Genomic DNA, 13,161 nt, shown 5'->3' with positions numbered 1-13,161 from the left:
AAGATTGAGAGGGCGTTTGAAAAGTTGGTTGAGGAAGAAAGAAGGAAAAAGGAGGAAGTTGTGGAAAATTCGGATGTTCAGCAGGACGTGAAGTCACCGGTTCTGGTGTTTGAAGAAGAGCGGCCAGTGGCAGAGGGGAATGGAAATGAAGAAGCCTCAGTTCCTGAGTTGGTGGAATCACTTCCTAAATCAATATTGTTCTCTCACTCTGAAGAAGTTGAGCTGCCAGAAGGAGAAGTGGTAAATGAAGATCCTCCGGTGATACAACCACACAGGGAACCTGTGCAAGAGGAAGAGCTCCATGTGGAGAATTCTCTGGAGGAGGAGATGTTGGAGTGGCAGGAAATTTTGGAACCCCTTGAGGAAAACAGAGAACTCCGGGCAGATGTTGATGAGGTAAAGAGAAAATATCCTGAGAATGATTGTCCTGAAAATTTAGTATGGTCGGAAATAAATGAATCAGCAAATTCAGAAGAGATTGAATGGACAGTTAGTTCAGTAGGAAAAGAAATGGTACTGAAGAAAACATTACCAGAATCTGGAAATAAATACAAGAACAAATTGAAGAAAATTGTGATCAGGAAAGACACTAAAGAAATAAAGCAAAGAGAAGTAAGGGGCCAGAATAAATGGACAGAGATGCAGCTAGAGTCTGTTGCGGGGCAAGAACTGCAACTGTTTTCCTGGCCTGCGAGACAAAAAGGTATAGATGGAGAATTGGATTTCAGTCAGAGAGATCCAGCCAGAGAGTGTAAGGCGGAGAAGCATGAAAGAAGACGCAGGGAAAGAAAGACCTATGATTTCAAGAAGAGGAAAAAGAAGAGACATTTTGTGACTGAGGGGTGACTCTGACCTGAGGGGAGGACTGGGGGTTACCCAGAAACAACCTTGTTAGTTTATGCTAGAGACTGTGCAAACATGAGGTAACAAGTAATTAATTATTGTGCTTGTGGTAAAAGAAAAGTATATTGAAACATATTCACCACATAAAAGAAATTGTGATAAAAACTGAAGTTAAAAAGGGTGGCATGTAAAAATTAAATGTATATGTGGGTAAAGTGCATGGAAATTGTAATGTTGGGAATAGATGAATATGTATTCATTAGACAAATGTAGATGGAATGGTGTGTGTATATATATATATGGTATGTATATATATGAATTGTCTAAGGGGGTGTTGGTTTTGGGGTGGTGTTTGGAAAAAATGTATTATATACATTTTTTTTTTATTTTGCCAGCCCGAATGTAACCCTATGGGTTAAATGTTAAAAGATTACCTGGCTCATTCTGGATCTGGTGTGGAGACAGTGAGCAGTGCAGTGAAACTGAGTGATCTGTGTGCATGCGCTGAGTATTCCGCATGCTGATGGAACTCTCAGGAGAGTGACAAACAGCTCAGGCTGGCAGTTGGGAGGGAGCTGTATTGGTGAGAACATGTTACTAGGGAAAGACTGGAAGAAAGTTGATGCTGGAGATCATCACCTGAAAGAAGAGGCGCCCACCGTTCAAGAGAGCCAGAGAGAGAAAACAAAGAGAGCAGCTAAGTGACTGAAACTATTTTTAAAAGTGCAGATAAGAGAAAATAGTAAAGGAAACCTGAACAATAAGTGAGAGAGAACTAAAAGAAGAAAAAAAGAGTAGAGGAAAACTTACTTGTTGGGATCCTTGGGGGTCTCCGGGGGTCTGAGGGACAGGAGAGGGAAGACTTTGAAGAGTCTGGTGTTTTGCAGAATTGAATGTACATAAATGATTTATGTAACTAATATTTATACTTATCTGAGGATGCTCTCAATGTTTCTAGAGACTAAACTGATTTGTGTTGCAAACCTGTAATTGAAATACATATGTTAAATTTGCAAGTTGGTAAAATTTCAATAGCATTTAAATATAATTCAACTAAAAAAACATTTCCTTTTTATTGTTAACACCTGGTTGGTGTTGAGTCATTTTGGGGAAACACTGTGACATATTTGGTACCATCATTGTAATACCTTGCTCTGCCACCAGGGGGTCTACATATGTATTCTTTGAGGAAAAGAGGAGAACGGTCTATTTGAGGAAAGGGTAGGGGGAGGGGGAGGGGGAGGGTGGGGGTCATGGGTAGTGGCAACAGACCCCATCGATCTCACACCTACAGCCCCCTTTGCTGGAGAAAAAGCAAACAGCAGGCTACAGGCAGAGAACAGTGTGCTTTGCTGGAAAAAGCAAACAGCTCTTGAAAAGCAAAAGTTTGCTTATCTGTACAGTTTTGATCTAGCTCTGAAAAAGAAAAAGGAAAAGTTCATCTGCCTTACAGCATCTGTTTCTTGGAAGGGAAAGAGCTGGGATTACCCTGTAAGTTTTGTTGCTAGCTAGGGGAAAGGGAAGGGGGTTGCGGGTGGAGGAGAACAGCATTCTTTGTTGGAAAAAAGCAAACAGCTCTGTCGTTCTTAAAAGCAGACCAACTTAAAAATGTATCATTTTTTGAAAGAGAAAATGAAAAACAAAAGCCTATTTTTTCTTTCCTGTGAGAAAAAAATGGTTAAGCTGAGCATGCGCAAATAAATTCCGCCGAGGCTATAAAGGCAGGGTTGGAATAATTTTTACATCACTTCCTGTCATCATCCAAGATGGCAGCTAGTAGTGGAAACAGGAAGTGATGTGATGCACACAGTAGTGGCCGCCATATTGGAAAAGGGGCATGACTAACATCATTTCCTGTAAAATCACCAAAAAGGGTGGGGGTTGGGGTTGGGGCTTTGCAAAAGAGGGTGGGGTTGGGGCAAGGTTATGCAAATAAATCCGGGTAATGGGTGTAGCAATGCATAAAAGGTGGGGCATGGTTGGAGTCAAGATGTCACATCTAGTGGTGTCATCCAAGGGGGTGGGGAGTGGGCCTGAGTTGGGCATGGCTTGGGTGTACCCTCACTTCTGATTGCCTGAAAACCCAGAAGTGGGCATGTCACCTTTCAAAATCAATTAATTTTGACAAATGCAGGTGAGATTCATTACTAACCCAGATATACTAACTGCTGTTATTACATTCTCCGGCAGAGTTCCAGAACTTAACTATTTGCTGAGTGAAAAAATATTTCCTTCTATTCTTTTTAAAAGTATTACCATAACTTCATTGAGTGTTTCCTAGTCTTTGTACTTTTTGAAAGAATAAACAATCAATTCACATTTACTTGTTCTACTCCACTCAGTATTTCGTAGAACTCTATCATATCCCCCACAGCCGTCTCTTCTCTAAGCTGAAGAGTCCTAACCTCTTAAGCCTTTCCTCATATGAGAGAAGTTTATGCTCCTTAATCATTTTGGTTGCCCTTCTTTGAACCTTTTTAATTTTTTTTATTAAATATCATTCTTAGAGGAGGGATTATGGGGCTTTACGCATGAGGGTCCAGTGTGCAGTGTCAGGGGTTGATATTTTTTCTATATTAGATTTTCAGGCAGCATAATCAAACTGCTACTTTAAAAGTATTTTACCTGTTTTAATAATACAGCTTTATAAGAAATGTGCATTTGTTATAAAGCAAAGTTAAAGGATATGTGCTATTGTGGTAATTATTTTGCCAGATACTGCCACGTGTGTTGAGAAGTCGACCACATACAAGCATAGGCGTAGACTGGGGGGGGGGGCGAGGGGGGGCAATGCCCCCCCAAACGACGATGAGGCGCCGCCGCGCCATTAGTTTAAAAAAAAAACCACATGCACGCACGCGCTCCTCTCCATCCGCTTGGCTTTCCTGCTCTCTCTGTCTGCGTCCCGCCTTCCTCTGATGTCAGAGGAAGGCGGGACGCAGACAGAGAGGGCAGGGAAGCCAAGCGGAGTAGCGGACGGAGAGGAGCGTGTCCGTCTACTCCTCTCTCTTCCTCCCTCCCTCCCTCCGCCACAGGCAGCAGTCTTTTCCAGCGTTCCTGGCAGCGGTAGCGATGTACACGCTGCCTTTGGCTCTGCCCCGAAGCCTTCTCTTCAAGTTCCTGTTCCCGCATAGGTGGGAACAGGAACTTGAAGAGAAGGCTTCCGGGGCAGACCGAAGGCAGCGTGTACATCGCTACCGCTGCCAGGAACGCTGAAAAAGCTGAAGACTGTTGCCTGCGGCGGAGGGAGGGAGGGAGGAAGAGAAGGGGTAAACGGAGTCACCATCTTGGACCTCGCGGGGGGGGGGGGCAGAGGGAAGATGGATGGGACTGGGAGGGGTGGGGAGCAGAGGGAAGGAGCAGGAGATGAATGGGACTGGGAGGGGTGGGAAGCAGAGGGAAGGAGCAGGAGATGAATGGGACTGGGAGGGGTGGGAAGCAGAGGGAAGGAGCAAGAGATGGATGGGACTGGGAGGGGTGGGAAGCAGAGGGAAGGAGCAGGAGATGGATGGGACTGGGTGGGGTGGGAAGCAGAGGGAAGGAGCAAGAGATGGATGGGACTGCAAGGGGTGGGGAGCAGAAGGAAGGAGCAAGAGATGGATGGGACTGCGAGGGGTGGGGAGCAGAGGGAAGGAGCAAGAGATGGATGGGACTGCGAGGGGTGGGGAGCAGAGGGAAGGAGCAACAGATGGATGGGACTGGGAGGGGTGGGGAGCAGAAGGAAGGAGCAAGAGATGGATGGGACTGCGAGGGGTGGGGAGCAGAGGGAAGGAGCAAGAGATGGATGGGACTGCGAGGGGTGGGGAGCAGAGGGAAGGAGCAACAGATGGATGGGACTGGGAGGGGTGGGGAGCAGAAGGAAGGAGCAAGAGATGGATGGGACTGGGAGGGGTGGGAAGGAGCAGGAGATGGATGGGACTGGGTGGGGTGGGAAGCAGAGGGAAGGAGCAGGAGATGGATGGGACTAGGAGGGGTGGGAAGCAGAGGGAAGGAGCAGGAGGTGGATGGGACTGGGTGGGGTGGGAAGCAGAGGGAAGGAGCAAGAGATGGATGGGACTGCGAGGGGTGGGGAGCAGAAGGAAGGAGCAAGAGATGGATGGGACTGCGAGGGGTGGGGAGCAGAGGAAAGGAGCAAGAGATGGATGGGACTGCGAGGGGTGGGGAGCAGAGGGAAGGAGCAAGAGATGGATGGGACTGCGAGGGGTGGGGAGCAGAGGGAAGCCTACTGGAAAGAAGACACTGAATAAAACAGAAGACACTGGGACCAAAGCGAATAGAAAAACTAAATGATCAGACAACAAAGGTAGATAAAAGTATTTTATTCATAATTTATTAATTGAAATGTGTCAGCTTTTTGAAATGTGCATCTGTGATATTTTGCCTGTAAATTCAATTCCTTCCTCCACATTAGCATATTCATTTGCATATGTATATATGCAAATGATATGCTAATATGCTCCGCCCATTCTTTGCCCCCCCAAATGAAACAGTCAAACTACGCCTATGCATACAAGTCTACTAACTGCAAAGTTTAAGTTATAGGATAACTAGCCATTAAGCCCGTTAAAACGGGCGAGATCTCCAGCTACCCTCCTCGCCGCCACTCCCTCCCCCCTCCGTGCCGGGCCCCCTGCACTGACCTGACAGCGCCTCTCACCTCCGTGTGAAAGCGCTGCAGGCAGCAGCAGATCGCTCTGCTGCTGCCTGCAGCGCTTCCACACGGAGGTGAGAGGCGTTGTCAGGTCAGTGCAGGGGGCCCGATACGGAGGGAGGGGGGCAGGAGCAGCGGCGGGGATGGGGGGAGGGTGGAGGTTGGTGCGCGCGATGTTCGTTTCCAGGCTCCAGCGGCAGCGTCCAACAGTCCGACTCCGTTTCCCTCTCTGTTCCGCCCTCTGACGTCATCACATCTTGACGCGAGGGCGGGACAGAGAGGGAAGTCTGTACTGCGCATTTGCAGGTGAGTCGGTCACTTGCCATTTATATGTTTGATGCTACTATATTTAAATAGTGTTTCCAGTTTCCGTAAGAGTGTATGAGGTTATTGTTGATGCAGGGCAGACTACTTAGAAATCCATTATGTGTATTGTATGGCATTATTTAATATATCAAGAACTACTCATACCTATATGCCTAGTGCCTCCCCTGTTAACTTTGTCAGCCCCCCCCCCCCAAAAAAAAAAAAGAATGTCAGGTCCTGCTATGCCATTGCTTCAAAATCGTGTTTTCAATAGAAAGAAACATGAGAAAATCGGACTTTGGAGGCCAGCAAGACCTAATCGCTTTATCAGTGTCGTGCCCCTCGTGACCATATGTACTTCGAAGCACACACCGAAACAACTCATCCACCCATCCTCTTCACAACACCGCAAGTCACGCGCCTTTTTCAGAGAACGTTCGAATGGAGCACGCGCAATACTACACACTGCAGGAACGAGAAGCAGTGAGTGGTTCAAGGAGATTTAATCATGACGTTTCCGTGTTGGCACGCATGCGCGGAAGAGTGCTGCGCTCGCTCCACATTCTCTCTCTGCCTGTTATACGCGGGAGCTGAATGCAGATGCAAAGGAGGACAGAGGAGGGGAGCTGTGGTTTGTTGTCAGAGGCAGAGTTAAAACAAACAGGAGCCCGATTTGGTGGGAAATCCGCCCAGTTGGTAACGCTGCAGTGTACGCTGATCTGGCATCCTTGCCATATCAGCGCCCTAGTGCAGGTATCCTTGCGGTGTCTCATCTGCTTATCAGCTTTTTAGGGGGGACAGTGCAGCGGAGAGCGGCAGAAAAGTTGGTCGGGCCAGGGCGGCTCACCCCCTTCCGACCCCTATGTCAAGACATGAGGAGGTTCGTCTATTGCAAAGCGATTCTGGCCACTTCTTTGGTGTGGGTGCTGGTAGATGTCTTTTTGCTCTTGTATTTTAGCGAATGTAACAAATGCGATGATAAGAAGGACAGATCCCTGCTGCCTGCTCTAAGGGGTAAGCCTGAATTCTAATTCGCATCAAACGCTGCATAGTAATTTGTAAGGTGCAAGTTATGTTATGTATTGTAATGTGTGTTTAGAAGGAGAAGCAGAAAAACAGCAACCTGTGCCCAAGGTAAAAACACCGACTTAAATTATTTGCCAGTGCCACTCTCTTCTTATATATATATTTTAAAAACGCCGTGTACCTTAAAACAACGTTAGCAGTTCATTTAAATATGGTTTATTAATGGCACGGTAAAACAACAATCAACTTTAACGTTTCATAAAGAGATATTAAAGCATTGTAGTAACTAACTTGCAAGCCTTACTGTGGATATGAAATATGTAAATGGCAGTGAGACGATGTTATATTTTCTAATATTCTGTAAAGTGTTTAGTTGTCCTGCACTTGTGTATCACCACGTTCTCGTGAGGAACCTTACTGGATTCATTCACATGAAGTTAAAATTAAGAATTCAATTTGTGGATTGATTTCACAACCCTGAGAAGAAAGGCTAAGCTCACTTTAATTCTCACATGTTCTCAAAATACTAATTTTGTATTTCCTTCTACCCCCCCATAAGAACATCCTAAGAAGTGCAATTTTTTTCCTCCCCCCTCCAAAAGAATATCTTAAGAAGGGCGATTTTTTTCCCCAGAAGGAGTCTACTGGTGAAACTTAATGTGTGATCCACCAGACACAATGGAAATTGAATTTTGTTCAAAGTATGCTCAAAACTTAGTTGGAACAGTTGACATCTTAATTCTATAACCAGTTAGAAAATACGCCCGAGTCCATGCTATAATTCTTTATGTGGTAGCTAGTCACTTCTCTTATTAGGATTTGTTTTCTCAGTCACCTTTCCAAATTTGAGTTCAAGGTGAGTCGTATACAGTTATAGTAGGAAAGTCTCAGTCCTAGAGGACTTACAATCAAAGGGGCCCTTTTACTAAAACATGCTAAAATATGGGCTTAGCATGTTTTAACGAGGACTTTCCCATACACTAAGCCCATATTTTTCCATTAATGCACAGGACTTGCAATAAACAAATAAATAACGCGGGAACACTTACTGCCTCCTATTTAGGAGGTGCTGAGTGCTGCTGCGTTAAGTCCGCAGTGTCCAGTTAGCTTGTTCTGATTAGTGTGTGGTATCTGGAAACGCTTTTCTGTCTATGGCATCAGAAGCATAGTCGGGTTGTGGTGCCGTGGGAAGCGGAGAGGTGTGAGCACTGTGTAGGTATGACAGACCACCTGAAAAATAGGCGTTGGCGCCAGCCGAAGTTCATTTGGGGGAGCGGTCACTTCCCTAGCACCCTGCCTAGCTACATTTCTGAATGTACCCCCTCCCGAAAACTAGAAAAAATAAAAATATAAATGCTTTAATGCATTATGCAGTAAGCCTTTTGTGGTGTGCTAACTGCACTTTAGGGCTACCCTTTAGTAAAAAAAAAAAAAAAGCCCTTAAGTTTATTAGCAGAGGTAATAGAGAGTTAAGTCCTTGCCTGAGGTCACAAGGAGCAGCAGTGAGATAATAGGATTTCAACTCTGGCATCTCTGGTTGTCAAGTATAGTCAAATTCAGGGTTTCATCTAATACATCAATAGTAGTACACTATCATGTAGAAATGAATGAATAAAAAGTGCTAGAAGGAGAAAAATACCTCAGTTTTGTAAAGATAAGTAGTGCTTTTGAACATATCAGTCACTGATTTCCTGAATTTACAATTTATTGTCCCCATTATTTATATTTTTGAAAAAAGTGGAAGTGCTTTTGGAAGAAAGTGACACACAATTATTGTATTTTGCATGATTAATTTTGCATAAAGTTGCTTGGCCGATGATTGAAAGTAAGTCTGTTGAGACAATTGCATAAGACTGTTTATGTCCACAGACATTTTCTGAGCTCTTTTCCTCCTTTTTTGCACTTTTTATTCATTAATTTCTCTATGTTAGTATCTCTGGTTGTCAGCTTACTTCAGTGACCTGTTAGTCTACCTTCTCCTCTTGTTAATGTGTTAGAATTTTAGGTTAATGGTAAACTTACAAACTAGTCCCACAGCTTGGTAAGAACAAGCAGCTAATTATACTTTAGAAGTAAACCAATAAATTAAACTGGAAAGAGTTATGTAGGCAGGGCTGCCGAGAGACTGGGCCGGGGCCGGGCCTGGGGCAAGGCCGCCCCAGGGCCCCGCCCCTGCCCCCCTTCTCAGCGGCCCTGTATGTAGGTAGGGAATATAACTTTTTTGTTTACTTTAAATCTTTTTTCCTAATAGCAGTATTCATGTCACATCATAGGAAAAATCCAAATATCAGTACAGGGTTTGAAATGAAAAATCCTATTTGCTTATTTAGATAGACATGATATAAATAATTCAGCCACATTATCCCCTGGATTCTATTTATCGTGCCCAGATTTCCGTGCGGAAATCGAAGCGTATTCCATAACAAAGCTCATAACCTAATTGGCTAACATGCCTATCAGTGCTAATAATTGCCAATTAACAAGCAGTTAATGACACTGGCATTAATTAGAATTTACATGCAGAACTGTCTAGGCGTATTCTGTAACATGCTGCATGTAAATTCTAAGTTGCATAGTTGAAAAGGGGGCAGGCCATGGACGTAGAATGGGCAGGTCGTAGGTGTTTCTAAAATCTATGCACGTTGTTATAGAATACACCTAGTCTGCGCCTAATTTAGACACCTGCAGTACTTGCCTAACTGCCCTTGACTAAATTTGATTGCATGTATGGGCACATTAAGGTGTACTTTATAGAATGCATATAGGCGAATTTCATTTCAGCGCTGAATTTTTAGGTGTAGTATATAGAATCTAGTCCTATGTGTGTGTGTATATATATATATATATATATATTTATTTATTTATTGTAGCTGGGTCACCCTTCCAGGACCCAGCCCAGCTCAACCCTGCTTAGCTGCTTTCTCCTTCACACGGCTGTTGCTTCACTCCACAGCAGTCTGGCTGCTTTGAGCCTCAGCTCCAGGCCCTGAGAACTTCCCGGACTTTTCCCCCCCTCCGTTCCTTTCACAGAGGCACATTCAAAATCCAACGTTTATAAGAAAGAGCTTTTATTTCTTGCTTCCAGTCAACCTAAACGCCCAGGACCACCTTAACTCCAGGTTGTTTAGGGCTTGCTGCCCGAGCACAATTCAGGTTCAAAACAGTCCATATAACTTCACTTTAACCCAGATTGCTTCTCTTAGGGCACAGTACAGCTTGCTGCCCAAAGCACAATTCAGGTTCAAAACAGTCCATATGACTTCACTTCACTTTAACCAAGATTACTTCTCTTAGGGAACAGTACATTATCAGAAAGAAAACACAGTAGCTGGGTAGGTTGCAGCTCCCCAGACCTTTGCAGTATGAAACAGTTTACACAGTCTTTCTTGCACCTTCTTACAGCACAGCTACACAGTTTGGGTCCCACCTGGTTCAGGCTAAGGTTTCAATTGTGCCCAGCCCTCTTTCTCCCCTAGGGGCTGCACCTGTTTCCTCCTTAGTAGGGATCTTCCCCAGTGCCTCAGCCTCTCTCCTCTGGTCTTCCACCAGGCTCTCCAGGGCATGGCTAGCCACCCTCTTGCAGCAGCTTTGCGGGTTTGAGACAGAGCTCCAATCTCCATCTTTCTCCTCTAGTCCTTCAGTAACCTCCATTTTATCCTCCTCTTCAACTTCCCCCACCCCCAATCTCTCCAGCTGGCCCTCATCACCTTCCTCAGAGACCATTTCCCAATCTTCTATCTCCTCCCCTAACTCTTGTACAGCCGGGTGGGGAAGAGAAGGATTCTGGGACTGGTAGTTCCTCCTCTTCTTCCTTAACCCGGCCAACCTCTCTGCCTCCAGTAGCCCAGCTTTCTAAATGAGGGTGTTGTGCACATGAATTCTGCCCCGTTGGGGTTCCCTGGCTGCCTGCACCTCCTTTCTTCGTGCCTTCCCGGATCCCCTTTCACCTGCACTCTCACAATATATATAGTCCTATAAAGCTATGTTGGCATGTGGGATTGCCATATGCCAAGGCCACTTCGTACCATGGCTGTAAAAAGCCTTTTTTCAGTTGGCATCCTTAATGACTGTGTGCTAATTTCACAATTTTCCTGTGTCCATTACGGCCTGAGCCCTTACCGCCACTTTGTGGTAACTGCTCACGCACTAATCCAGCAGTAATCACCTACTCCCCGCCTCCCCTCCCCGTGCGATAGCCCTACCACCCTTTGGTAAAAGGGCCCCTTACTGCGAGAAAAGCGCAGAGCTTGTGCGCTAAGTGTAGGGGGCATTCTCAGAATGTTTCCATACAGTTACTGCACAGAAAAATACCCGACTAGCTGATAATATAGATGTGTTTATCGCAGTAGTTCCCAAACTTGTCTTGGGGGCTCCCCAGCCAGTCAGGTTTTCAAGATAGCCACAATGAATGTTTATGAGAGAGATTTGCATGCAGTGGAAACAGTGCATGCAAATCTCTCTCATGAATATTCATTGTGTTATCTTGAAAACTTGACTGGCTGGGAAACCAATAATATAGGTTTGGGAACCACTGGCTTTCTGCATCCTTGCTATTTGTACTAGTGACAGTGTGTGATGAAATACTATGTTCTGACTGCAGTGCACAGTTCATGCCCATTTTATGTCCCATAATGGTTATCGCAGTTTTGGGTTTAACTGTCACTGCATGCTAATTCGCACGCTTGTTGCTTATCATATTTTAGTAAAAGGACTCCAAAGTTAACACATACTATGATTATTTGAAATAAAATCTACTTTACTTCCAGTGAGTCTTTTCTTCTCTGAACCCTCGTTAATTTGATATTGAGAGTAATGTGCTGTATTACTATATATAACTGGATTTTAAATTAGTACAGGTACAGTAGTCTGCCTATTTGAAGTTGGAGAACTTGTGCATTGGAAGGATGGTTGCTCATGTATAGAAAGTGTGCAGTACAGACCTCAAGCAATGACAACTGTGTTTGGTGTGACGCTGCACACCCTCCCTCCTGATGTGACACATTGGCTGATGCACGAGTTAATTTTGTATGTAGGACAGTGGCTTCCAAACCTGGCTCTGGAGGCACCAGCCAATTAGGTTTTCAGGATTCCCACAATGAATATTAATGAGACAGATGTGCATGCATTGCCTCCACTGCATGCAAATCTATCTCATGAATATTCATTGTGGGTATCCTGCAAACCTGACTGACTGGGGTGCCTCCAGGACTAGGTTTGGGAACCACTGACGTAGGATCATAACTGCAGGATAGCACTTATTAATTGGGAATTTCCATTCACTATTCAGCTGTTAGTGTGACTGTTGCAATGGTGATTTGACAATGCGAAGAAGCAACTTTTATTTAGACTGTCAAAATATTGCTATTTTTTTTAAAGAGCCATGGCCTGTGCTCAGTTTTTGTGAGTATACAGTGAATGAAACATTTGGATGCTTTAGTGGAAGTCTGGGGTTATGGCCAAGTTTAGAAAATAAAGACGTATTCATTTCTGTTTCCATAGAAACAGGTTTATCTGTCAAACTACTGCATTTGCTCTCTTGTGGGAAGCCATCAATAATTTGGATTATTCTTTTTGGAATATATATATGAATGCTTATGTTTCAAGCCACAGACCAATGTAATAGATAATAGAATAGCCAGTAAATATTTTATAGAAATACTGCTAATGATTTTAAACTGTATCACTGAATTGTTATTATATGGTCTCTCCCATATAATTTGTGAGAGTGGTCACTAAGTCTCGAAGCAAGTTTGGGTTGCATGACTAGTGTTAGTTTCAGGATTGAAAAACCCGGGCACGAGAGAATTTGAATTTCTATTGCCACATTGATTGTTTTCAGATTGTTGACTGTAGGGCAGTGCACTGAAGGAGACCACAGTACTCTCTCCCCACTATTTTTAGGTTAACAGGCACCTAGAAAATTTAGCAAAGGTAAGGAGCCCTACCTTCAGGGAAGCTTTACTGATTCTTTTATGTATTGGCAGCATTGTTTATGTTGACCAATCCCTGTCTTTGGATGTTCATATTAATGCTCTGATTAAGAGTTCTTTTTTTTTCTTGCTGAGGGATCTCAGAAGAATTAGAAAATTTTTTGAAACTGTTCAGTTTAGACTTCTGGTATAATCATTATGATTATCTAAATTAAATTATTGCAATCTTCTATTTTTAGGCGCTTCTAAACAACTATTTTTAGAAGCTTCTAAACAAAATATTATGAAGAGCTTCACTGGTTGCCTGTTGAGGCTAGGGTGCTGTTTAAATTTTCCTGTGTATTATATAAGGTTTTGAATGGAGAATGCCTGGGATATCGTTTGGCCCATTTGGTTTTTACTACT

At 44.1% G+C, this 13,161-nt stretch overlaps 1 protein-coding gene across 1 annotated transcript in view; it reads left to right on the top strand.

Annotated features, from left to right (window-relative positions):
• The first annotated feature begins 6,371 nt into the window (after window positions 1–6,371).
• Window positions 6,372–13,161, top strand: part of GALNT13 (polypeptide N-acetylgalactosaminyltransferase 13) — a 408,240-nt gene continuing 401,450 nt past the window's right edge. Inside the window, exon 1 of the mRNA XM_030210028.1 lies at window positions 6,372–6,814. Coding sequence (XP_030065888.1) covers window positions 6,673–6,814 — 142 coding nt within the window. The 5' untranslated portion in view covers window positions 6,372–6,672. The remainder of the gene's footprint in view (window positions 6,815–13,161) is intronic.

The sequence above is a fragment of the Microcaecilia unicolor genome, chromosome 7 (genome assembly GCF_901765095.1).
Source record: "Microcaecilia unicolor chromosome 7, aMicUni1.1, whole genome shotgun sequence".
In the NCBI taxonomy this organism is placed as follows: Eukaryota; Metazoa; Chordata; class Amphibia; order Gymnophiona; family Siphonopidae; genus Microcaecilia; species Microcaecilia unicolor.
The sequence above is the reverse complement of the archived record's forward strand: the minus strand, read 5'-3'. Positions and strand labels throughout refer to the sequence as shown.